General features: G+C 44.3%; 1 protein-coding gene across 1 annotated transcript; it reads right to left on the bottom strand.

The window, feature by feature from the left end:
* Positions 1-7,521: 7,521 nt before the first annotated feature.
* Positions 7,522-23,279, bottom strand: Knstrn (kinetochore localized astrin (SPAG5) binding protein). Its single transcript, XM_008842322.3, has 9 exons — positions 23,028-23,279; positions 22,788-22,878; positions 19,114-19,234; positions 17,528-17,575; positions 13,988-14,093; positions 13,722-13,815; positions 12,470-12,525; positions 9,598-9,672; positions 7,522-9,067 (listed from the first exon to the last, which is right to left on the bottom strand). The coding sequence occupies exons 1-9, from the start codon at positions 23,229-23,231 to the stop codon at positions 8,936-8,938; spliced, it is 927 nt and encodes a 308-aa protein (XP_008840544.1). The 5' UTR covers positions 23,232-23,279; the 3' UTR covers positions 7,522-8,935.
* Between the last annotated feature and the right edge of the window lie 2,697 nt (positions 23,280-25,976).

Raw genomic sequence — 25,976 nt, 5'->3', positions numbered from 1 at the left:
TGAATAAAATAAAATATATTTTAAAAAAAGATATGCCTGGTTTGGAAAATTCAGTTTTCTTTCTAACTCACTATTTATTTATTTATTTATTTATTTGTTTGTTTGTTTGTTTATTCATTTATTTTATTATTTTATGTGTATGAGTGTATTACCTGAATGTATGTGAGTGCATTCATGTCATGCAATGCCGCAGAGGTCAGAAGAAGGCTTCAGATTCCCCTGGAACTGGATGGAGTTAAAGATGGTTTGTAGCCACCATGTGGGTGCTGGGAATCAAACCCGGGTCCTCTGCAAGAGCAGTCAGCGCTCTTAACCGCTGAGCCATCTCTCCAGCCCCCTAATTCATATTTATATGATCAGATAATCTAGTTTCATGTTGGTGACTTTACTTTGAGTAACTCCATTTTAACTTTTAACTTAGTCTACTCAGGAACTTAATTCAAAACAATAGCCTCCTGTAATTTATCTAGCATCTTTCTTTTCTTTTTTCTTTCTTTCTTTTTCTTTCTTTCCTTCCTTCCTTTTTTCTTTCTTTCTTTCTCTTTCGCTCCCCCCCACCTTTGAACTCCTGCCAGCTAAGGATGATCTTTTAAAACACACCCAAAAAAATTTTTTTATTTTTATTTATGTTTGTGTGTGTGTGTGTGTGTGTGTGTGTGTGTGTGTGTGTGTATGTGTGCATGAGTGTATGCCATATATATGCAAGTGCCCTTGGAGGCCAGAAGAGGATGGTGGATGCTCCAGAACTGGCGCTACAGGCCAGTACCTGTGAGCTACCTGACGTGGGTACCCGGAACCTAACTCCAGTGCTCTTACTGATGACCCACCTCCCCAGCCCCTTAGCAGCTGATCTCGAACTTCCAATCCTCCTGCCTCTACCTCCATGTCCTGGGATTACAGGCATGTAAATGCCACACCACCATGCCCACTTTTATGCAGTGCTGAGGATTGAACCCTGGGGATCAGGCATGCTAGATAAGGATTTTACCAATTAAACTACATCACTAGCCCAGCCTCCTGTAATTTTCATTTAACACTAGACATAGTTCTTGGAAAATGAGGTCTAAATAATCAAATTGAAAAATCTCAAGGGGCTGAGTACGGTGGTACAAGCCTGTAATCTTAGCATTTGGTAGGTTGAGGGAGGATCATGATTTCAAAGCTAGCCTGGGCTATATATCAAGTTCCATCCAGGTTAGACTTGACTGCATAGAAAGACCCTGTCTCAAATAAATAAATTGGCTAAATAAATAAATATCTTTGGGGGCTGCCAGTGTTTTTTAGTGGAAGAACACTTGCCTAGCATTCTGGAGGTCCTGAACTCAATTCCAAGCACTGGAAAAAGACTATAATTTTCAAAATCAGCATAAGCATGTATCAAATGATAATAAATTTAATAAAAGATATGTAAAACCTCTATACTGAAAAGTATACAAAGATCGTTTTTTCTTTTTTTTTACCATTAGTCATACTAAATAAGACTGCATGTGTACACACCCACACACAAACACACATTAATTAATTAAAACAAACCAAAACACAAAACTTCTGCTTCAGGAACAGAAATCGAACACTGGGCCTCACATGTACTAGAAAACTGCTTTGTCACTGTTAACATGTTCATATTTCTGTTATTGCTGAGGTAGGAGCTTATTAAATGCCCAGGTCAGGGGCTGGAGAGATGATTCTGTGGATAAGTGCACTTGCTACACAAGCATGAGGACCTGAGTTTTGATTCCAGAACCCAGGTAAAACGTTGGGCACTGTAGGAGGCAGAGACAGGAGGATCGTTGGGGCTTGCTGGCTGCAGCTTAACTCCAAGTTCAATGAGAGATGCTGTCTCAAGGGAATAAGGTGGAGCATGATGGGTTCAACATCCTCTTCTGGTGTCTGTGTATGTACATACACACACACACATACACACACACACACACACACACACACACACACACACACATGCACATACACCACACTCACTAGCATACATAGACTCATACACATACACAATTGAGAATAAATAAATGCACTTCCCAAGTCAGTCCTGATCTTACAATCCTTCTTCAGCCTCCTGAGTACTTGGGATTAGAAGCATTGAGTATATTCAAAATGAAACTCAGTGGCATTGAGTATATTCAAAATGCTATGTAAGATCCACCTTTTTGAGGGGGGTATTTTTGAGACAGGGTTTCTCTGTAGCCTTAGTTGTCCTGGAACTCAATATGTAGGACAGGTTAGCCATGAACTTACAGAGATCTGCCTGCCTCTGCCTCCCAGAGTGCTGGGATTAAAGGCCTGTACCACCACACCCGGCAAGAATCACCAATTGTGTGTGCACATGTGTGATATGTGTACATGTGAAAACCATAGTACAACCTCAAGTGTTGTTCCTTGGGGGAGATCCATCTTTATTTTGAGACAAAGTCTTTCGCTGGCCTGGAACTTTCCAAGCAGGCTAGTAGGCTGACCAGCAAGCCCTAAGGATCCTGTCTCTGCCTCCCCAGTGCTGGGATTATAAGTGCATACCATAATGTAAGGTTATTTTTGTGTGGGTTCTGAGGATTGAATTCAAGTCCTCATGCTTGCAAGGCAAACAGTTCACCAACTGATCTATCTGCCCAGACCCAACAGTCACCACTCTCCATTTCCAGAGCTTTCCCATCATTTCCAGAACATTTCCAACTCAAAGCTATTGAACTGGGGCCAAAGAGATGGCTCAGCAGTTAAGAGTGCTTCCTGTTCTTCCAGAAGACTCAGTTTGGGTCACAGAATCCAAGTCAGGTGGCTCACAATTGTAACTCCAGTTCCAGGAGCTTCTCTTCTGGCCTCTGTAGGCACCTGTGCTCACTTGCACATACAACGTGTATATAAGTATGTAATGTAAGTATGCTGACACACATACATATAATTAAAAATATTTTTTTTCAGATAGGTTTTCACTGTGTAACCCTGGCTGACCTGGAACTCACTATGTAGAGCAGGCGGACCTCAAACTTGAGCAGAGATCCACTTGCTTCTGCTTCCCAAGTGCTGGGACTAAGGATGTGTGCCACAACAACCAACTAACATAATAAACTTTGGAAACTAAACAAACCATTGAACATCCAAATTGAACTTTTAATCAGAAACTTGGTGGTACCCATTGGTACAAACTCATCTTCCTCCACCAAAGTATTCTATCTGAATGAATTTGCCCATTTTTAACTACTTTGTATCAGTGGTTTCATTTATGTTTTTAAAGCAAAATGAAAGGCTTGTGTATGTTTCAGGGGCTTGAACCTGGGGCTGCACACATTCTTTACCAGTGAGTCCCCAACCTCAAGCCCTGCATGTCTATGAGAATCCTTTTTTGGTTTTACAATTTTTTTTTAACATATACGATGAATGTTTTGCCTGCATGTATATAAGTGCACCACATGTGTGCAGTGCCCACGGAGGCCAGAAGAGGTCATCAGATCCCTTGGAGCTGGAGTTATAGTTGGTTGTTAGCCATCATATGGGTACTGGGAACCAAATCCAGGCCCTCTGGAAGAACAGCAAGTTCTCTTAACCACTGAGCTAGCTCTCCATCCCTTTTTGGTTTGTTGTTAAAGACGGGTGTAATTTGAACCCAAGTCAACATAATATTCATGTATGAAAATATTGTAATAAAACCCATTATTTTGTATGCTTACTAAGAAAATAAAGGTGAGAGTTCCTAGCTCAGAAGGGAGTCAAATGTTTGCAGAGGCATGGTAAAACCAGGTACTATGTTTTAGGGTGGAGAGAAGGGACGTTGGAATAGAAGATGGGTGGAAGACTATGAAGAGAATCTTTTATCCAAATCGTTTTGCATTTTCTTTATGTCTGTATTATGTGTATGAGTACTTTGCCTGCATGTATTTAGGTGCACTCATGTTAGGCAATGCCCATGGAGGCCAGAAGAGGTGTTGGATCCCCTGGAACTGGAGTTATAGATGGTTGTTAGCTGCCATGTGGAAATCAAACCTGGGTCTTCTGCAAGAGTAGCCAGTGCACTTAACCACTGAGCCATCTCTCCAACCCTGCATTTTGAGACAGGGCCTCTCATGTAGTTCAGGCTGGCCTCAAACCTGCTATGTAGCCATGGAGAATCTTGAACTCCCAACACTCAGCCTATTCACTCACGTTTCCAGTTGGCCTTCAAATATTACTTTTCTTCAAGCCCTTGTGTACCTCTCTAAATCCTTCCCCAGCTAAACTAGCCAAGCATTAATATATAGGACAAACATTAATAAAGTATTGGCCTCTGTTATGTAGCTTGTATATTTCCTGCATATTTTGTTACCTCCAATAGACTGTAAGCATTTTAGAAGTTAGGAATGTCATGTCATGTTCAAGTATCTAAGAGAGTAGGAGGTGCAGATCAGTATTTTCTGAGATCAGATCAAGCACCCACAACACCTCCACATGTCTTTTTGTAGTAGTCAGAGGGGAGAAAAGAAGGCATAGATGCTGGCTGGCAGGCAGTGCTAAGAAGAGTCATAGGACCACAAACCTCTTTGAGAGCAAGCCAGAAGCAAACAGCATCTATACACTGGAAAAGCTAAGTAGCCACAACCAGTTAAGAGTAATCCTGAGAGTAAACTAGGGAATGCTGGTGAGGAAGTGATGTCCCATCTTCCTTCCAAGAAGGAAGCCTTTATTTTTCTTTGCTAGAAACATCAACTACAAATTCATTTGAGAAAACGTTTTTTAAAATAAAAACATCCTGAAAATGAGCAATAGGGAGTATTTAACTCCCACTGGTGAAGATCATTTATTCACCATTCAAAATATTTAAAACAATACTATGAAGGCAAGCAATTTTAGCTTTTAAGTTTTAAATTTTGTGTATGAGTGTATTGTCTGCATGTATGTAAGGGTACCTATGTCATGCAAATCCCACGGAAGTCACAGTAGAGGTCAGATCCCCTGGAACTGGAGTTACAGTTGTTAGCCATCATATGGTGCTGGGATTCAAACCTGGTCTTCTGCAAGAACAACTAGTGCTCTTAACCACAGAGCCCTCTCTCCAGCCCCAATTTTAGTTCTTTAGGATAGGGAGGGGATGTGATGTGTCCTGGTTAGTTTTTATTGTCTATTAGATATCACCTAGTTACTTGGAAAGAGAGAACAATTGAAGAATTGCCTCGATCAGATTAGGATGTGGCCATGTCTATAAAAGAGTATCTTGATTGATGAGTGATGTGGCACCATCCTTAGGCAGGTGGGCCTGCACTGTGGAAGAATGCAAGCTGGATCTGAGCCAGTGAGCAGTATTTCTCCAAGGTTTCTGCTTCAAGCTCCTGCCTTGAGTTCCTGCCCTAACTTCCCTCAATTATGAATTGTGACCTGGAAGTGAACTGGGGATGGAGGACTCTGGGCAGTCCTTTTTCTTTTTTTTTAAATAGAAGGAAGAGTTTGAGCTTACGGTTCCAGGGGAATTACAGTTCATCATGTCAGGGAGGCATGGTGGCTGGAGGTGGCTGGAGAGGGGGAGCAGAAACTAAGCTCTACATCTTCCAGCAGGCACAGGAAACAAGAGAGCAACTGGAGATCTGGCAAGGCTTAAGAATTCTCTAAGCCCACCCCCAGTGACATGCTTCCTCCAGGATAGCCACACCTTCTAAAACCTCCCAAAACAGTGCCATCATCTGGGGACAAAATGTCCAAATACTTAGAGCCTATGGGGGACATTTTCATTAAAACCATCACATTCCACCCCCTGGTCCCTGTAGCCTCTTGACCATATAAAATGCAATATGCATTTAGTCCAACTTTAAAAGTCCTCATAGTCATTATCAGTCTCAATACTATTTAAAAGTCCACAGTCCAAAGTCTCTTCTGAGACTCAGGTAATTATCTTAACGGTAAGCCTCTATAAAATCAAAAGACAAATTACATACTCCCAACATACAGTGGAACGGAATACACATTACCATTCCAAAAGGGAGGAATGGAGGCATAGTAAGGAAATACCTGACGAAAACAAGACTGAAAATCAGCAGGGCAAACACCAAATCCAGTAGCTCCATGTCCAACTTCTGGGACTTTACCTCCAAAGGGCTTAGATGGCTCAGCCTCTCTAGCTTTGCTGCATACAACACACATCTCTCTCGTGCTGGTACCACTCCCTGTGTGCAGGTCTTCTTGGCAGATGCCTCACAGTTCTGGCATCATGAACTTCTTGGGGTCTCCATTGCCAACCAGGCTTCACCTTCACAGCTTCACGAAATGGCCTATCAGGGCCTTCTCTAGGCAGGGGCAACCCTGCGGCATGCTGCCTGGCCTCAGCAGCTCTCTGAAACCGTGGAGGAAGAATTGATGACCACTTCACTCTTGCATTTTTCATGCCTCTAAAGCCAGCACCAGGTGAACAACAATGCCAAGTTTGACTGCAAGTTTGGGATGGACTCCAGCCTGCTTTATCCATTTTAGAAGCTTTTCTCTTCAGTGGCCCCTGCAGCATTTTCCTTTGACAAGTTGGAGGCTTAACTGGGTGTGGTCTTGCCCTGGAGGCACTCTCTCCATTGTTTTAAGTTTGAATCTCTAGGCCCCTCCTTAATCAATTTAATCTCCTTAATGGGATCCTCTACATCACATGCCAGGGCTCCAACATTTATCTTCTGTGCTGGATAGCTTTAGTGTCAACTTGACACACCTGGCTTGAGGGAGCCTCAATTGGGGAATTTCCTTCATTGGACTGGCCTGTGGCCATGTCTGAGGGGCACCTTCTTGATTGTTGAGTGTTGTGGGAGGGCCCAGCCCACCATGGGTGGTGCCACCCCTGGGAAGGTGGGCCTGTGTTGCATAAGAAAGCAGGCTGAGCAGGGACCAGGGGAGCAAGCCAGTAAGCAGTGTTCCTCCATGGCCTATACTCCAGCTCCTGCCTCCAGGTTCCTGCCCTGAGTTCCTACCTTGGGCTCTCAGATGAACTGTGACCCAGGAGATGTAAGCTAAATAAACCCTTTCCTCCCCAAGTTGGTATTGGTCATAGTGTTTTGTCACAGCAATGGAGAAACAAAGACATCTTCCTAGTGCTCTTTTTCAATCCAAACTATTTCTTTCTGCCCCATTTGCTCTTTTACTTTAGATCTGCATAATATTCACCATTAATAGCCACATCACTATTTCTACATTAGGCTGTCTTGAAATTTTTTCCACCAGAGAAATTAGTCCATTGCTTTTCAACTTAGCCTCAGGAAAGCTTTTAGGTTGAGGGCAAACTCCAGCCATACTCTTTGCCAAAATATTCCAAGTGCTGCTTACGTCCTTATTTCCCTCTGGAACTGCATTGTTCTCAGCACTGCTTTCTTCTAGGTGTTTACTAGAATGGCCTGTTAAGCTCTGCTTACAGCAATCAACCACTTTTCCAGCCCAAACTTCCAAAGTCTTCCACATTTCTTTAAAACCCCACATGGTCTGGTTCTTCACAGCCAACAGCCCATCTCTGGTATCAACTACTGTATCAGTCACTTTTCTGTTGCTGCGATAGAAACACTGACTCAAGCAATTTATAGAAGGAAGAGTTTATTTGAGCTTATGGTTCCAGGGGAATTACAGTCCATCATGTCAGGGAGGCATGGTGGCTGGAGAGGAGGAGTGGAAACTAAGCTGTACATCTTCCAGCAGGCACAGGAAACAAACGACTCTGGGCAGTCTTAATGATGGGTTGGTGAAGAAATTTGAAGGCATAAAAACAATGGGAGCTGTCCAAAGTAAAAGCCTGCATTTTAAAAAAATATGGCTGGGCCTTTAATGAACCCAAGAGGGAGGCTACTGGGGATGTCAGACTATAGACAACAGTATCTGTGGGACCAGGCCCAAAATTCCAGGCAAACTGCAGACAGAACAAAGACACCAACTGGCTACGAATCTGGTGAATTGTATCTGGCACATACTAGAATGAGGAAGAATCAACAATCCTGGCACGCAAGGAGAGCCAGTCACAGGTACCTAGTTGGTAGAGGTAAGATATGCTAGGTAAATCATACCTTGAACTTGTCCTAATGCACTCAACTGATGTATTTCCTGTATTTTTCCAGACAGGGTTTCCCTGTAGCTCCAGCTCGTCTGGAACTATGTAGAACAGGCTGGCCTAGATCTAAAGGAGATTCACCTGCCTCTGTCTCTGGAGCATTGGGATTAGAGGCATAAACTGCCACACACCCAGAACCTTCCCTTTTCTTCATTTTATGGATTTATTTACTTGAGACAGGATCTCTACAGCCTAGGATAGCATCTAATTCAAGGCAATCTTGCTGCCTCAGTCTCCCAAATTCATTAATCACAATACATAAGTCACCACAAAGATGAAAAAAAAAAGGCCATTTTCATTCCCCAGAGTTAACAGAGCATTAATAGTCACAGAAATATTTATTTCGATAGTACTTAAAATAACCAACAGAAGTGATTCAGATTAAAAGCTCCAGATGTATTCTCAGTAGGGGTTGCTACTGTGTATACCTTCACCCCTTTATTAAGCCAAAACTTCTAGAAATTTCAGAAGGATAGGATATGTTCCAAAGCTGGAAGGGGACAGCATAGCTCCTCAGTGATGTCTCCCACACAGCGCATGTGCTGTCTTGAAGGGTGCTTCCCATGCATCTGAGTGAGAGCCTCTAGATCCTTCATGGTGGCTGGTTGAGTTTCCTGATTCTAATGTTCCATGCTTTGTTGCCCAAGAGGTGGAGTCAAATTTCCAGTGCCTCTCTTGTAGGCCTCCATTAGCTACATGTGAAGCTCAGGAGAGCTGGGGAAATCTGCTTAGAGGAGGAACACCATTCCAGCAGAACTGTCCTTAATCAGATTAACTACTGAGGAAACTCTTTGTACATTGGGGATGGTGAGTCCTCGAAGATCATGGCCAGGAAGATATCCTAAATGGCTTCCTCTGAATTTATCCCCACAAGGGAGCCATCAGGCCACTTGCCTTTTATTACATTTCTAACAGTTGCTCCATTTCCTTCAGGACCATAGTAAAATCACTGGCTTGATCATTACATAAGGTCTGCTGTTCCAGAAATCGGACTCTTTCTTCCTCTTTCAACTTCAACTTTACCTTTAAAGCCTAGAAGGAAAGATATTCCAAAAGAAAAAACCATTAAAAACTCTTGACTCACAAGAAAGTCAATACCTACACCAGAACATCATGCTAGCTGGGGCTACCCTGTGTCAAAAAAGACAAATAATAAAAAAACAAACAGAAGCCAGGCACAGGGGCTAGTGAGGTGGCTCGGTGGGTAAAGGCACCTGCTGCCAAGCCTGATGACTTGAGTTTGATACCTGGAGCCCACATAGTAGAAGGAGAGAATCAACTCCTGCAAGCTGTTCTGACCTCATGTGTGCTATGGCATCCATGTGTGTATACACACACACACCACACAAATGCAATTTTAAAAAATTCTGGGAGTGATGGCATACACCTTTGATCCCAACAGAGGCAGGCAGATCTCTAGAGTTCAAGGCCAGCCAGGACTGCATACTGAGACCCTGTGTGTCTGTCTCTCACATACACACAAAGTAGAAAAGCCTTTCCTCCATAACCCTGCCTACTGTGGTAGGAAATGACAACGCTGTCTCATGGTGGTCTGCCCTCACCTGTAACTCCTCCATCTGCTTCTTGGCAGTTTCATTGAAAATCTTCAGCTCATCTTGCAAAGTTCCTAACAGCAGCTAGGAGGAAAACAATGTAGTGAACAAATCTCCATACAGAATGAAGTTGAATTAGAGGGTGGCTATTGTCCTTTCCAGCCATGTCACTTACTGAGCCCTGAATGAACATGCTGGGCTCGCTACTGGGCCCCTCTGAGAAGCTGAGCCCACTGAGAGCAAGATTCTGTTTATCTGTGCTGCTTTAGGAACTGTTCTTCTATACTAGACTCCTTTATGTAGAGCAATGAAATCCTCTGTGTCCCATTCAATACCCCACCATTTATCCAGGCAATCTCAGAGTCCAGCCCCAAGAATCTACCTTTCTTACTACAAAGCCTCTTCCTTGAGATATCAAGTTCATTACTAAAATGTGCTCTGTGCCACGGACCTCAGGAAAAAAATGTGGCAGTCGCAGATGGAAACTGGAGGCGGCTTCTTTGGCTGGCATGCTAAGATGACAACTGATCTTCCTGGGGAGGAGATCATATCAGTTTGGAAGTCTTTATGCCCAAATGGATTACTTCCCTTTAGGGAAGGAACCAAAAAGAAACTAGGAATTCAAGTTTAACAGGATAGAACTTGGCATTATGGCATTCTCTCAGTAATGGAATGGGGGAGAAATTTGGTGAAGTGTTGAATAGAGAAATCAGTAAGGTCTCTCTCTATTCAAGTTCATTCTACTGGCCAGGCATGGTGGCGCAGGCCTTTAATCCCAGCACTTGGAAGGCAGAGGCAGGTGGATCTCTGTGAGCTTAAGGCCACCCTGGTCTACATAGTGAGTTCCAGGTTAGCTGGGGCTACAGGGAGACCCTGTCTCAAAAAAGACAAAACAAACAAACAACCCCCACCCCGCAAGTTCACTCTATTAAAGTTTGTGTCTGTGTATGTGTACGCACACAGGTGTATGTATGGTATGTGGTCCATTTACAGTGGTGAGAGTCAACCCTAGGACATTATGCATAATAAGAACTCTATCACTAAGCCCTATCTCTAGACCCCTATTTATGTGGGTTTATGTGGTAAACGTATGTGTTCCTGTGGGTGTGTGCATGCACGTGTGCAGGTGCAAATTCATGTGGAGGCCAGAGATCATTAATAGGTCTCTTAAAAAATTTCTTTCCAGCTGGGCGTGGTGGCGCATGCCTTTAATCGCAGCACTTGGGAGGCAGAGGCAGAGGCAGAGGCAGGCAGATCTTTGTGAGTTCGAGGCCAGCCTGGTCTACATAGTGAGTTCCAGGACAGCTTGAAATTCATTTTTAAAAATATTAGCTGGGCGTGGTGGTGTATGCCTTTAATCCCAGCACTCGGGAGGCAGAGGCAGGCGGGCCTCTGTGACCTCTGTGAGGCCAGACTGGTCTGCAGAGCGAGTTCTAGGCCACCTGGGGCTACAGGGAGACCCTGTCTCAAAAATACCAAAAAAAAAAATTACTATTTTTTTTTTTTTTTCAATGCTTGGATGTCACAGCACATGTAGAGGTCAGAGGACAACTTTGTGGAGTTCCATCTTCCATCTGTGTGTGGGTTCCAGGGATCAAACTCAGGTGGGTCAGTGACAAGTGCCTATGTGACAAGTGCCTTCATCCACTGAGCCATCTCGCTGGCCCTTTTCCCACTTAACATTTTTTAAAAAATTTATTTATTGTGTGTGTGCATGTGCATTCATGTACCACGATGTGTTCATGGAGGTCAGATGGCAACTCTGAGGAATAGGTGCTGTGTAGCAATTTCCTGATATAAGGCACTTCATCTTGGAGAGAAGCTGCTTAAGACTCAGGATGTCCTAAGGTGAAGTGAAACATCCCATCCTGGAGGGAAGCTCATCAAGCTCAGGAAGTAATAGCTCAATAGCTTTAGGAAGTTGCAGAAACTGACAAGATGCACTAGGCCCCTCTCTTCCTAAGTATAAACACATAGTCAGGGCTGCTAAAAGACATGCAGACCAGCTAAGCTGCCTGGAAGATACTCAGACCAACTGAGGTACCTGGAAAGGACAGTCTCCACCCTGTTGAGCTGCCTGCAGGTTGTGCAGTACATCCCAGTTTCCTGCTTTACTGGCTGTCACCCATGCTGGAGCTGGGGTGGGCTTTTGGTAATGCAGCTGTTGGTGAGACATTTCTGCTACTGTAAGCAACCCTTCACTCATCCTCCTGTAAGGAACCCCAATAAAACTCACTGGTTCACCAAGTTGGACTTTGGTAGTCCCTTTACTTCCCATACATGATTCTTCTCCCCAGGATTAGTCACTCAACAGTTGGTTTCCTCTTTCCATCATGTAGGTTCTGGCAATTGCCTTCATGTACTGAGCCATTGTTTTTTTGTTTCTTACATGCATATATTTACATGTGTGGAAGGGGAGGACAGGTTCATGCATGTTACTGTGTGGAGTTCAGAGAACAACTTGAAGGGGAGAACTGGCTCCTGTTTGCGTGTGGGTCCCAGGGACTGAACTCAGGTCATCAAGCTTAGCAGTAAGCATCTTCACCTGCTGAGCCATCTCACCAGTCAGTCTCCATTTTATTTGAGATAGGGTTAACCTGGAGCTCATCAATTCACTAGGCTGGTCAGTCAATGAACTCCAGGGATCTACCTGTCTCCACTCCTCCAGCACCCAGCTTTTATGTGTTTTAGTATATTTTCAGTTCAGATTCACACATCTGTACACATAAAGCTATCTTGCAAGTCAACTATGCTATTAGGTGCACAGTCCACTGTTGTTGTCTACTGTCATGGACAAGCAAAGTCAGCATGTAGCCGAGACCTCTTTAGCCTGTCAGTCCCCCCGACTGAGGGGCCCTGCCCATTCACACTCATGCCTCACCATGGAGTCCGTGTGATCAGCAGTGGATTCCTGCAGTGATGCCAGGGTCTCATGACCTAAAATGGATGGATACAACAAGGTCAGCCTCACCTGGGAACCACACCTTAAACTGAAGGAAAAAAAAAGCCCTCCATGGAGGCCTAAGTCCAGGCATATTCCTGAGGGAAACTTCTCCAAGTATCTGTTCCAGGATGTTCTCTCCCATGACTACATCTCCCACACGTGCTTTCCAGAGCTCTTTTCCCCACAGAACTGTAGCTTTAGGTTTGCATATGGCCAAAATTTATTCTGTTCTCCTAAGCTCAGGAGAAATTTATTCAGAGAAAATGTTAAGATTTTGTTTTGTTTATAATATACCAAATTATTTTTAAGTCTTTAGGCCTTAAAAATTATTGCATTTGGCAACAGTGTATGTGCATAGTAAAAACGGGCAAAAATGTGCCAGGCATGGTGGCACATGGCTTTGATCCCAAAACTTGGGAGGCAGAGGCAGGTAGATCTTTGTGAGATTGAGGCCAGCCTGGTCTACACAGAGTTCAAGGCCAGCTGGGGCTACAGAGACCCTGTCAAAATCCAAAACAAAACAAAACAAAAAACAAAAAAAAAAACCCAAAAAACAAAAACAAAAAACATGGCAGGAAGATCCAAAATTCAAGGCCAGCCTGCATTACATGGCAAGACCTTGTTCCAAAAACCAACAAAAATTTCCTGCCAGTCATCTTACAGGCTTTGGAGAATTCTTTCTTCTACTCACTTCTTTACTATTGATTTTGCTTTTTAGGAGTCAGTGTTTTCTTTTGGGTACTGAGCTAGAAGCCAGGGCCTCCCAACATCCTAAGCACAGATTCACCATGGAGCTATACCCCAACCCAGCAGTCACAATGCAGCACTGTGGCGAACCTAACTTAGGAATCCTTGAGACCATATTTTTCTCCCTGCTGCCACCTGGAAGTTATCAGTAAGCTTTCTACCTCCCTTGAAGAAAACTGTTTCTGGTTCCTTCACAAGGTCATACCTGCTGGAACCAAATGAATGACCCAGTGTTCAGATAAGAGAAGTTTCTCAAGACCACCTCAAATTCTATTGGTCAGGCAGAAAAGGACACCTCATAAGAATACCAAGAAACTCCCAAAAATCTTTAGGGTTCTACTAAGTGGCTGCTGCACCCACAGGGCAAATGATGCCACGCTGCCAAAGTCACCCCAGGAAAGGCACCTGTACATACTCTTTGGAGCTGTGTGCTGTCTCTTACCTGGGTTGAGGCCTTTGCTCTCCAAAATTGCTAAACAGCTGTCCTGAAACTTCTCCAGTAGCTCCACTTTCTGAGTTAGGTCCTTCAGTTCTCCCTATGGGAATGTCACAGACAGATCAAGAGCCATCCCACAGTGGCTGATCTTCCTTGCTTGCACTCTTGGTGAGCCATAGCGGGATAGCCACTCTCTATCTTGCTCCCACCCAGCAGGATTCCATAGGCATTGCCAAATGGCAGCTGATGAATAGGTCTGGTGGGCTTCTTACCTGAGTTTCAGCCAACTTCTGGTGTAACTGCTTGTTGACAGCCTCTAGGAGCTGGTTTTTATCCTTGAGCTCTTCCTCTGATTTTTGCTTACTCAATGGTTTATAGCTGGAAGAAAGGTGCATTAATAAAGATGTAGAGGGATTAAGAGTACAGGTTTCTAGGGGCTGGAGAGATGGCTCAGTAGTTAAAAAACTGGTTGTTCTTGCAGAAGACCCAGGTTCGAATCCCAGCACCCACATGGCAGCTAACAACTGTCCGTAACTCCAGTCCCAGGGGATCCAACAGCCTCTTCTGACCTCCGTGGACACTGCACGACACGGGTGCACTTACCTACATGCAGGTAATACACGCATACACGTAAGATTTTTAAAAAACACAAAAAACAAAAACAAATAAAAGAGTACAGGTTTCTGAGTTATGCAAATGGGCTTCAATTCTGGCTCCTGACACAGTGGTTTATAACCCAAGGCTCTGTTTCCTCATTTCTAGAAAGAAGACAATACCTATATTTCATAATATTATAATAAAGAATAAAAGAGACAATCCATGTACAAAACTTAACCCATCTGCTGACACATGGCAAACACATAAATAAATAGCTACTGTCATCTTTAATATTAAACCTTCACTTTGAACATTTTTGTTTGTTTGTTTTTGGTCTTTTTGAGACAGGGTCTCCCTGTAGCCCCAGCTGACCTAGAACTTACTAAGTAGACCAGGCTGGGCTCGAACTCACAGAAATCGACCTGCCTCTGCCTCCCGAGTGCTGGGACTAAAGGCATGTGCCACCAAGCCCAGCCTTACTTTGAACATCTCGAGTGCTAGTATCCCGTCTTGTGTTGAGGCTGGAGAGATGGCTCAACAGTTAAGAGCACTGGCTGCTCTTGCAGAGAACCCTGGTTCTGTTCCCAGCACCTACAATCCAGCTAACAACTGTTAACTCCAATTCCAAGGAATCCAGCATTCTCTTCTGACCTCTGCAGGCATTACATGATATAGGTGCACTTCATACATGCAGGCAAAACACACATATACATAAAAAAATAAGAGGGGCTGGAGAGATGGCAAAACACTCATATACATAAAAAAATAAGGGGCTAGAGAGATGGCTCAAGTGGTTAAGAACACTTGCTGCTCTTGCAGAGGACCCAGGTTCAGTTCCCAGAACCCACATAGCAGCTAACAACTGTCTGAGACTCCAGTTCCAGAGGATCCGACAGCCTCTTCTGATCTCTGCAGGCACTGCACAACATAGGTATATTTACATACATGCACTCATACACATAAAATAGTATTTTTTTAATGCAAAAAATTTTTTAATTTGTATGGTATGTATGATATACATATGTGCACACATATGCAAAAGTCAGAGCAGGATGTCAGGTGTCTTCCTCTATTGCTTCTATCTTATTCCCTTCAGACAGGGTCTCTTCCTAAATCTGAAGCTCACTTTTGGTTAGACTGGCCAGCCAGCAAGCTCCTGGGATCTACTCATCACTACCCCCTAATACTGGGGTACAGATAGGCATGGCTATGCCCAGCTTTTTCACATGAGTGCTGGGGATTTGAACTCAGGTCCTCATGCTTTCACTGCAAGCGCGCTTACTCACTAAGCCATCTCTTCAGCCCCAAAACTTCAGTGTTTTTTTTCCCCCCCAAATAATCCAAGTTTCCCTCTATAACCCAAGTTTGCCTAGAATTCACCTATATAGCCCAGGATGGCCTTGAACTTGTGTTGATCCTCCTGCCTCAGTTTCCCAAGTATGTGATTGTGGGAGACAGGCTTGAACCTAGGGTGAAAGTCTTATTGACAACCATACAGCAGGCCTGAGGAGCCTTGTGACATTTGTTCCCATTGGCAGATCATGAGACTGATGCCTAGAGCTCACCACTCCCTAATCACCACCCTTGGAATTCCAAATTGCAACACTTAGATATTGCAACAGTCAGGGTCAAGTGGTTTCCAGGAATCCAGGCTCTGTAATCTGAAACCCATTATGCTAATGAGGCATCCTACCCGCTATCTGTGATAGGACGTTAAGTCTGTTATGCTAATAGGACGCTAAGTCTGTTATGCTAATAAGGTATCCTACTTGCTGTGCTGTGATTGGACCACTACCCCTATATAAGCTTGTGCCTTCCTGAAATAAAGCAGACCTGTGTCACTGAACCTGGTCTCCTGTGTCTGAATGCGGCTCCACTGACACAGTCTCCTCACCAGCCCTGGGGTCCGGGACTGGGCAGAAACAGCAATAATTGGAGGCAGCCCAGGGCAGGCAGAAGAGCGGCCTCAGCCCAGGGCGAGCAGAGGAGCAGCCTTGATGCCCGTGAGAACAGAGGAGCGGCCGCTGCTAGTGGTGACCACATGTGATTATAGGTGTAAGACACCACACCTGGAAGAATTTTTAGTTTTTTTGAGACAGGGTCTCACTATAACAGCCCTGGCTAGCCTTAAACTCCTGATTCTCCTGACTCAGCCTCCCTAGAACTAGGATTACTGGAACGTACCACCATGACCAGCTCATCTTCAAAATTTTGTAATTATGTATTTATTTTTATTTTATGTGTATGAGTGTTTTGCTTGCATTTAAGTGCACCCATATAGAGCAATGCCCATGGATGTCAGAAGAGGGCATCAGATCCCCTGAAACTGGAGTTATGGATAGTTATTATCATTGAGTGCTGAGAACCGAACCCAGGTCCTCTGCAAGAGCAGCCAGTGCTGTTACCCACTGAGCCATCTCTCCAGCCCCCATCTTTAAGATTTTTAAGACATAGCTGGTTGTGGTGGCTTATATCTTATAGCCCAAGCACTTAGGAGGTTAAGGCAGGATTGTTGCATGTCTAAGGCTAGCCTGTGTTACATAATGAGTTCTAGGCCAGTCTGGGCTACATACACAGTGAAATCCTATCTCAGAAACAAACCTTTCTTTGTGACAAGGTCTCACTATGTAGTACTGGCTGGCCTAGAACTAGATATATAAAGACCTGGCTATCCTCACATTTACAGAGATTCATTTGCCTCTGCTTCCTGAGTGCTGAGATCAAAGGCAGGTACTGCCATAGCTGGCTAAAAAAAACCTTTTAAGACATGCTCATCTAATAGATTTGGAATTAGAACTTGTATGTACAAATATTTTATTATTTTTGTTTTCAAGACCACAGAACTTCCAACTAGCCCGAAACACAGAGATGGGTTTAGAATTTTACTGTCAAGCCCTACTTCTACTACCCAAATATTTATCTTGACATCAATAACCACAGGTGGCCTTCCTACTCCAAGGCTTCACACTGCTGTCAGTGTGTTATGAGCAGTAGTCTTGGCAGGAAGCCCCAAACCTCAAGATGACGACACCACTGATTCCTGCTGACAATGGCTCTCACATCCGGCTCTGCCTTATCCCTGCAAATTCCTCTCAGGTACGTAGGTGGTATCCACGCTTTGACACATCAGACAAATCCTACTAGTGATTCCAATCTATATCCATGACTTCAACCTGTCACAAAATGGTGTCCAAGTTAGTTTACTCCAAGCTCACCCCTTTCTCATGTTCCTCCTGATGACAGTCTCTGCAGCTTTCGCCTGCCTAGAGAAGCAAAAACAAGGAAACTGATCAGAGGACCACAGCACTCTGTCCTATAAATAAGGTACAACAGAGAGCCTGGCTTCCCTGCAGTTCCTGAGTGAGGATTTAAGCTCCCAATTCTCCTGCCTCAGACTCTCCAGTTCTGGAATTACAGGCATGTGTGTGCTGTAAGACCTGGATCAGAGACTGAGTTTCTGAGGAAAGAACCAAAGAGTACATCCAAAGTAAAGAGCACCAGCTTGGGGGCTGGAGAGATGGCTCAGTAGTTAAGAACACTGGTTGTCCTTGCAGAAGACTTGGATTCGAATCCCAACACCCACATAGCAGCTAACAACTGTCCGTAACTCCAGTCCCAGAGGATCTGACAGCCTCTTCTGACCTCCGTGGGCAGTGCACAACATGGGTGTACTTACCTACATGCAGGCAATACATGCATACACATAAAAGTAAATAAATTTTTTTTAAGTTAAAAAAAAAGAGCACAGGCTTGAAAGCCTAAGTGATTATACATGTTGATTTCAGCTGATGTGGGAAAATGGCTTATTAAGAAAGGGCTCTCTTCCTGATCACACCAACACCCTAACAGACCTGCTCTTGCTCCAGTCAGCTTGGTCATCTCATGTCAACCACACTCACCTAGGGAGGGAACTCTGGTTAAGGACAAACATGCTACATCCTGGGGCTGGACTCTGCTCAGACTCACAAGCAAGGTTCACAGCTAGCCAAGGCTTCATCGTTATGATTGCAGCCAGTGCTGCTGGTATACTCACAGCAAGTGTGACAGAAGAACAGCTTTTTCAGAGCCCTTACTGTGTCATCAGAAAGGATCAACAGAGGGTTCCCATAAATGGTTCAGCAATACTGCAGGGTGCTGGGTCCTGGCCCATAGGCTGTCAAGAGTCTTGTCCTTGTTTTTTTGAGACAGAAGTCTCTCATACCTATATTTGTATCTGTCCTAGTTTCTCCATTGCTGTGACAAAACACTCTGACGAATACCAACTTGGGGAAGAAAGGATTTATTTGGCTTACATCTCCCGGGTCACAGTTCAACAATTCATCAGGGAGGCCAAGGAACTCAGGGCAGTAACCTGGAGGCAGAAGCTGGAGCACAGGCCATGGAGGATCGCTGCTTACTAACTTGCTCCTCTGGCCCCTGCTCAGCCTGCTTTCTTATGTAACACAGGCCCACCTGCCCAGGGGTGGCACCATTCCCAGTGGGCTGGGCCCTCCCACATCACTCAACAATCAAGAAGATGCTCCACAGACATAGCCACAGGCCAGTTCATTGGAGGCACTTCCCCAATTGAGGCTCCCTCAACCCAGGTATGTCACCTATCCAGCACAATATCTATATTCTTGGTGCTCAGTAATCTCTAGAAAGATCTCGAGACCTCCCCACGCCCCCATAGCTGCTGGGGATCCAACTCAGGGTCTTGAACATGCAAGGCAAACACTCTGAACCTGAGCTACACCCCAGCTCTAGCATGATGTTCTACCTGGATGCCAATGATCTGATCTGCTCTTACCCATTCTCTCACCTCAATTTGGTGACTTTTGTAATATCGTTCTCTGAACTCCCTGAATGAAGCTGTCTGGACACATCGACTTCTTTGAACTTAACAGGTAATAGACTCTTAGAAGTAGCTCGAGTTTGTGCATCTGAAAGGGGAAACAAGAGAATGAAACCACAGCATTATGACCTAACAACTGCAGTCCTGTACCAAACAGAGCCCCACACCAAGTTATTGGAAGCCCTATTTTCATACTAGCCAATCTCAATGTATGAATGAAGGTTACCTCCAAAGAATAAAGACTACACTAATTGATATTAGAAGCCAAAATCCTTTTGAGATACAGTTTCACTCCATACCTCTGGCTGGTCTTGAACTCAGTATGAAGACAGACCGGTTATGACTTATACCAATACTCCTGACTCTGCCTTGAATGCTGGGATTACGGGTGTGCACCAACATGCAGTTTCCAAATTCTTTTTTAATATTTTATCTTATTTTGGTCTTTTTGAGACAGGGTCTCCCTGCAGCCCCAGCTGGCTTTGAACTCACAGAGATCCGCCTGCCTCTGCCTCCCAAGTGCTGGGACTACAGGCGTGCGCCACCACGCCCAGCTAATATTTTATTATTATTATTATTTTATGTGTACAAGTGTATTGCCTGCATGTATGGGAGTACACCCATGTTGTGCAATGCTGCAGAGGTCAGAAGAGGGATTCGGATTCCCTGGAACTGGAGTTAAGGATGGTTTGTAGCCACCATGTGGGTGCTGGGAATCGAACACAGGTCCTCTGCAAGAGCAGTCAGTGCTCTTAACTGCCAAACCATCTCTCCAGCCCCCAGTTTCCAAATTCTTTACATGTGACAGTTCAGTGTGCTCGATGATATATCAAACATAGAGGCTACAGAGTATGTATACATGAGAGGGTGATACAAACACAACTGAAGGCCGAGTAGAAACTAGCAGGCAAAATCCAGCTGATTCATCCACCACCACAGAACTGCCCCATATTGTTAAACTCCTGATGCTCATTCTCCCTAGACAAGCAACATCCAGCTGCTTTCTCTTAAGTGTTGCCTACTTTCAAATGTTTCCTAACCACTCTAAAAGACATCTTTGTGTCCTTGTGCCTAATAAAGCATCTGGCATAAGACCAGAAGCTCCACAACCACAGGTGGAATAGATGAAACACTTTTCAGCTGCAAAGGCTGCTTTACAACCCTTCACTTCCCAAACTCTCCTCTTTCCCTCTTCCAGGCTATTACCCTACCACTAACCCTTTTCTTTTGTTGATTGTTAAATTTAGAGTTTCCTATTTGGCATTCCTCCTGATCTTCTTACTGGGCAGGGCTGATAACTCCTCCATCATGCAGTTTAGCATTTACATGCCTTAGCAAATTCAAGCACCCTATTCAGGAGTTAAGCATCTTTCTCTCCCCACTACTCCCACATCTCACCCTCCTTTTCTATTTCTTTCTAGTCCAGGGTTTTCTAGATTATGTGAACACCTTGTTTACTGTTAAATGGCTCCCTTAAACTGGATCCATGTTAAAAACCATAATAATTAAATAATCAAGTTGAAGAAAAGAGGTACAAAGTGCTGGATCGTATGGTAAAAATTTTGTATTTAATAAAAATTTTATTCAAATAATTTGTGTACAACAATTTGGAATAAATCTAATCCCACAGGCTAATACACGATTTTGTTTCTAGGTATATTCACAGGGTACTAGAACTCTATTTTCAATACTTACAACACTATGCAACTATTAAATGGATTCTTTTGAGGTGTCGGTCTAAAGTAAAAAGTAACTTCGTGGGAACATATTTATCTCGAGTTATTACAATAATAAATCTATCCATGTAAAAGTGTTGACAGTAAATTGAAAAAACAATGCTTCGTTCATTGACTAGAATCAGTTCCAACAATCTGTATTTGCTGGAACCTAAGGATCATACTGTACGAAAAGAAAATGTTTTGTAAAACTTAACAAAGATGGTCTTCCAAGAATGGAAGACACTAAGGAGAACTGGAGGCTAGGGTTGAGGAACCTGCCAAACTTGCTCATTTGTTTTTTTAATTTATTATTTTTATTTTTTGTGTCTGAGTGTTAATGCCTGCATGTAGGTAAGTGCACTCGTGTCGTGCAATGCCCGCGGAGGACAGAAGAGGCTGTTATATCGCCTGGAACTGGAGTTCGGACAGTTGTTAGCTGCCATGTGGGTGCTGGGATTCGAACCCAGGTCTTCTGCAAGAACAGTCAGTGTTCTTAACCACTAAGCCACCTCTCCAGCCTCCTCAAGTTTTTTGTTTTTTTTTTTCTGAGACAGGGTCTGGATATGTAGCCATGGCCTATAACTCATTATGCAGACCAAGCCAGCCTTGAGGCCTTGAATTTGCATCCATTGTGTTTCCTCAGCCTCCAGAGTATTGAGGCCACAGGTGTGTGCCATGCCCACCTTCATTCTCTATCTTATATATTCCTTTGTGGCTGAGTCCGCTTAAAAACATTAAACTGTGCCTATACATGTGATCATAAAGCTAGGACAGGGATGGAAAGCAGAGCAATGAAAACATGCAACCTGGCTAGAAAGCCAGTCACTGCCAGTTGACTGAGGGGCACTGTGTGTGAGGACCACCAGCAGAGTGGGGAGACCTGGCTCCATTCCTCCAGCAATGCCCAGTCCAGCTGACCCCATGATTACTCAGGTGTTTGAGGTGACACAAGACAAAAAGAGCAATCCTTCAAGCCTTGGGAAAAAAAGCCTATTGACTTTAAAGACCAATCCTGCCACTGCTCTTCCATCAACCGAGCATGGAAAGAGATCATAAAAAGCTACTCCATAATCCCCACAACAGCTTCCTGGTACCCAGACCTCCTTCCATGCTTGTGCTGTAAGCTCTAGATTAGGCAGCTAAACCACTACAGACACTACAAGATGATTTTCAACCACAAGAAAATAAACACAAAGCAAGATGGTAAAGCAATTACAAATTGTTTTCAGTGGGGTTTCTCTTCTTGTCTCTCAAAGTTCTCAGTAATTTGCTAGTCCTGGCCCTTCTCTTCCACTCAACAATTACCAACAATATGCTCAGGAGAACCACTGTGCAGAGATTTGTGTGACTAAGGAATCCTAGTGCTTTCCTCCAAGCATTCCACTTCTCAAATGATTCAACCAACCCTAATCTGGAAAGAAAAAGGATAATAGCATAAAAAGACATTTCTAGCCAGGTATGGTGGTACACACTTTTAATCCCAGCACTCAGGAGACAGAGGCAGGTGGATCTCTGAGAGATCCAGGTCAACCTGGTCTACTAGCCAGTGTGGTGACAGAGCTAGAAATCTTACCATGAGGGAAACTGAGGTTAAGATTGCTATGAGCTCAAGGCTAGTCTGGACTACATGATGAAATCCTGTTTTGTTTTTGTCTTTAAATCCTGTTATTTTTTAAGTTTTTGGATCCACTTGGCAGCATAGGGGGATCACAGAGGTGGAAATGGGTAGGAACAGGGGCTCTTTCCCAAATTTTATCATTATAAGCCTATACAGCCTGGTTCCGGAAGGGCTAGCAAGTTGTCTGAGCCCCCGGATGCCCTTCCTTGGGCCCCATTTCCAAACACCGATTCAGATCCCCGCAGTCCGGGCTGCTGATACCCCTGGCCAGTCCAGAGCCCGGGCTGGCGGCTGTGCACACCCACCTGCTGGCTGGGTGCCGTTCGGCCGGGAGGCGTGCGCGCAGCACACCGTCTTTACCACACTGGTCATCGTCACGAGGGGGATTGGCGGGCCCTGGAGGGTGCAAAGTGAATGGCATCAGCTCCCCCGCCCGCGCAGGCTGGGGAAGGGCGCACCCCGCCCGGTCGGCTCTGAGTCCGCGGGAGGCCTCTGGTTTCCGCCCAGCCGGTCACCCTACGCTCCCAGCCCCGACCCCGCAGAGCGAACCCGGTCGCCTGGTGCGCCCGCCTGCAGTCCCCGTAGCTCTTGTTCAGAAGCTCTGCAGCAACCGCCCAGCCATCTGCCAAGCCTACCGCCTCGCTTTCAAAAGGAAACTTCCGGTGGCTGGGCGGGAGGGGGCGTGGTTCGCATTCTGTAGGCGGCCTTGCTGTACGGAAGACTCTCTCCTGGTCCATGGGAACCGCCATTCTGTACGGAAGATCCGAGCCGCGTTGTCAAGGCTGGCAGAGGGACGCACTTGGCAGGCTGGAAAGGAGCTACTGAGTCATGGTGTCACACTGTGGGCTGGAGGTGGAAACATGAGCACGCTTAGCGTCCAAGTCACAATCCTCTTTATTTGGTCTGCGACTGTTAAGGATACTGCCGGGACTACAGGTTATCGGAATGAAACTTGCAGAAAGCACGTGGGATGAAATGCTTTAAAAACTTGTATCCTAATTTAGTTAGCGATTCAAAGTTACTCAGGCTAAACAGCAGAGTTCTCAATCATTCAATGCTCATTCACTTCACTTAAAAAAAAATACTCTGGAGGTAGAGGCAGGTGGATCTTTGTGAGATGGAGGTCTGCATAGTGCATTCCAGACCACCTGTGGCAACAGCAACATCCTGTCTCAAAACAGTGGTGGTGCACGCCTTCAGGAGGCAGAGTCAGGTGGATCTCTGTGAGTTCAAGTCCAGCCTGGTCTATATAGCAAGTTCCAGGCAGCTGGGGGTTACAGGGAGACCCTGTCTCAAAAAAGACCAAAAACAAATAAACAAAAAATAAACAAGAAAAGAAGGGGGAGGAAAGGAGAAAAAATACTCATGGAGCACCTACTATGTGCTAAACACAAAGTGGGTAGATGATGGGGGTGAGGGAGAGCAAATATTAGGATGAACCTTAGCTCTGCCCTCTTGGAGTTTACAATCTAGGAAATAGACACTAAACAATCACAAATATATATGTGTGTGTATATAGTATATAATTTATGGTAACGCAATGAAAGAAAAACACAAGATACTGTGAGAGAGAAAAGCAGAGTACTGATTAAATTGGAAAGCAGCGGGCATGGTGGGTCACACCTGTAATTCCAGCAAGTACTCAAGAGACTGAGGCAGGAGGATTGCTCTGAGTTCGAGGTCAGCCTGGGCTACATGGTGAATTCTAGACCAGCCACAGAATAACAAGACTGCCTAAATCAATAACTAAGATTTAGGCATGTTTGATTCAGGAAGGATGAACAATGGGAGAGAGGTACAAAGTTCCAAGGCAGAAATGGGCTTTTCTCCTAAAGGAACTAAGAAGGAGATATGTACAGATAAAGCTGGGGAGACAAGAATTAAAATGATTTCTTTTGTATGCCAAAGAAATGGAGTCACTAGTTTGCTGGGGGCAGGGAGTTAGAGTTCAGTTTTGAACATGGAAAGCTTGAAATGCATTTGAGATGTTCCCATGAAGTGAAGAAGGCTGGAACTCAAAGGAGAGACTAGGCTGGAGATGACATTCAACACCTCACTCACATCCTTGCGTTCTACATGCATGAGTTTCAACCACCCATATACTGAAGATATTGGGGGGGGGGGAATTGCATCTCTACTGAACACTACCTCTCTCTCTCTCTCTCTCTCTCTCTCTCTCTCTTTCTTTCTACAGGGTCTTACTATGCAGCCCTAGGTAGCCTGCAACTCTCTATGTAGACCAAGCTGGCCTCAAACTCACAGAGACACTCCCCCTCCCCTGTTTCTGCCTCCCAAATGCTGGAATTAAAGGTGTGCACCACCATACCTGGTGAGACAGTTTATTGTTTTTAGTGTTGTTTAAACAAGATGACATAGCACTGAAGCTGGGGATGTAGCTCAATTAGTAGAGTGCTTGTCTCACATGCAAAAATACATGAAGTCCCTGGTATCCTCCCCAGTACCATATAAAACCGGGTATGACAGCACATGCCTATAATTCCAGCACTTGGAGGCAGGAAGATCAGAAGTTCAAGGTTATCTTCAGCTACTTATGGAGTTTGAGGCCAGCTTGGGCTACCTAAGACCCTACTTCCAAAATGTTTTTAAATATATAATATGCTGGGCATGGTGGCACATGCCTTTAGTCCATCACTCAGGAGGCAGAGGCAAGTGGATCTCTGTGAGGTCAAGGCTAACCTGGTCTATATAGTGAGTTCCAAGCCATCTGGGGCTACATGGAGACCCTGTTCCCAAAACTAAAAAATTCAGTTCTCTCTCTCAATAAATAAATAAATAAATAAATAAATAAATAAATAACAATGATGTATATATTTATATTGTATTAGGTATTATAGGTAACCTTGAGATGATTTAAAGTGTATAGGAGGATATGTGTCAATCATATGTAAATACTCCATCATTTTACACAAGGGACTTGAGCATCCTGGATTTGGGTGTCCTGTGGGGTTTTGGAACCAACCCATTGTAGATTCTTAGGGATGACTGTACTCTTGGGAGTTATTGGTATACAAATGTATTTAAAGTCATGACACTGGATGAGTTTATTGAGAGAAGTATAGAGAGAGAACCTTAGGGCAAAGCACAGTCACTCAAGCATTTAGAAGTTGCAATGATAAGGAGGTACAGGAAAGGTGAGAAGAAAAAGAAAACTGGGCAGAGTCCCAAGGAGGAAATGGTAAACTGTTTTAGAAGAGTGTGGTAAACTATAGAAAATTTTGTTGGGAGCAGGATGATAAATTTGATCCCTGATACTGCATTTTGGCTGGAAAGTTATATCAAACTTTATTTACTTAGTTTTGTATTCTTATAGCCCTGGGATCAAACCCAGGGCCTTGCACATGCTAGAGGTATCAGAACTTAATTTGTTTTTGCTTAAATTATGGGGCTGCAGACTAAGATTATTCCATTTTTGGGAACATGACCACCATATATCTTCTTTATAAACCAATTGTCTCTCTCTCTCCCTCCCTCCC

Source organism: Nannospalax galili, unplaced genomic scaffold (genome assembly GCF_000622305.1).
Source record: "Nannospalax galili isolate Female #2095 unplaced genomic scaffold, S.galili_v1.0 scaffold1400, whole genome shotgun sequence".
Classification (NCBI taxonomy): domain Eukaryota; kingdom Metazoa; phylum Chordata; class Mammalia; order Rodentia; family Spalacidae; genus Nannospalax; species Nannospalax galili.
This window is presented reverse-complemented; position numbering and strand designations above follow the sequence as displayed.

Coding starts and splice junctions, on each gene's coding strand:
- Knstrn (XM_008842322.3), bottom strand. CDS start 23,231: ATGGCGGTTCCCATGGACCAGGAGAGAGTCTTCCGTACAGCAAGGCCG. Junction 19,235..22,787: donor GAACGGCACCCAGCCAGCAG/GTGGGTGTGCAC, acceptor TTCCCCTTTCAG/ATGCACAAACTCGAGCTACT. Junction 14,094..17,527: donor AGGAGGAACATGAGAAAGGG/GTGAGCTTGGAG, acceptor CCTTTCTTCCAG/CTATAAACCATTGAGTAAGC.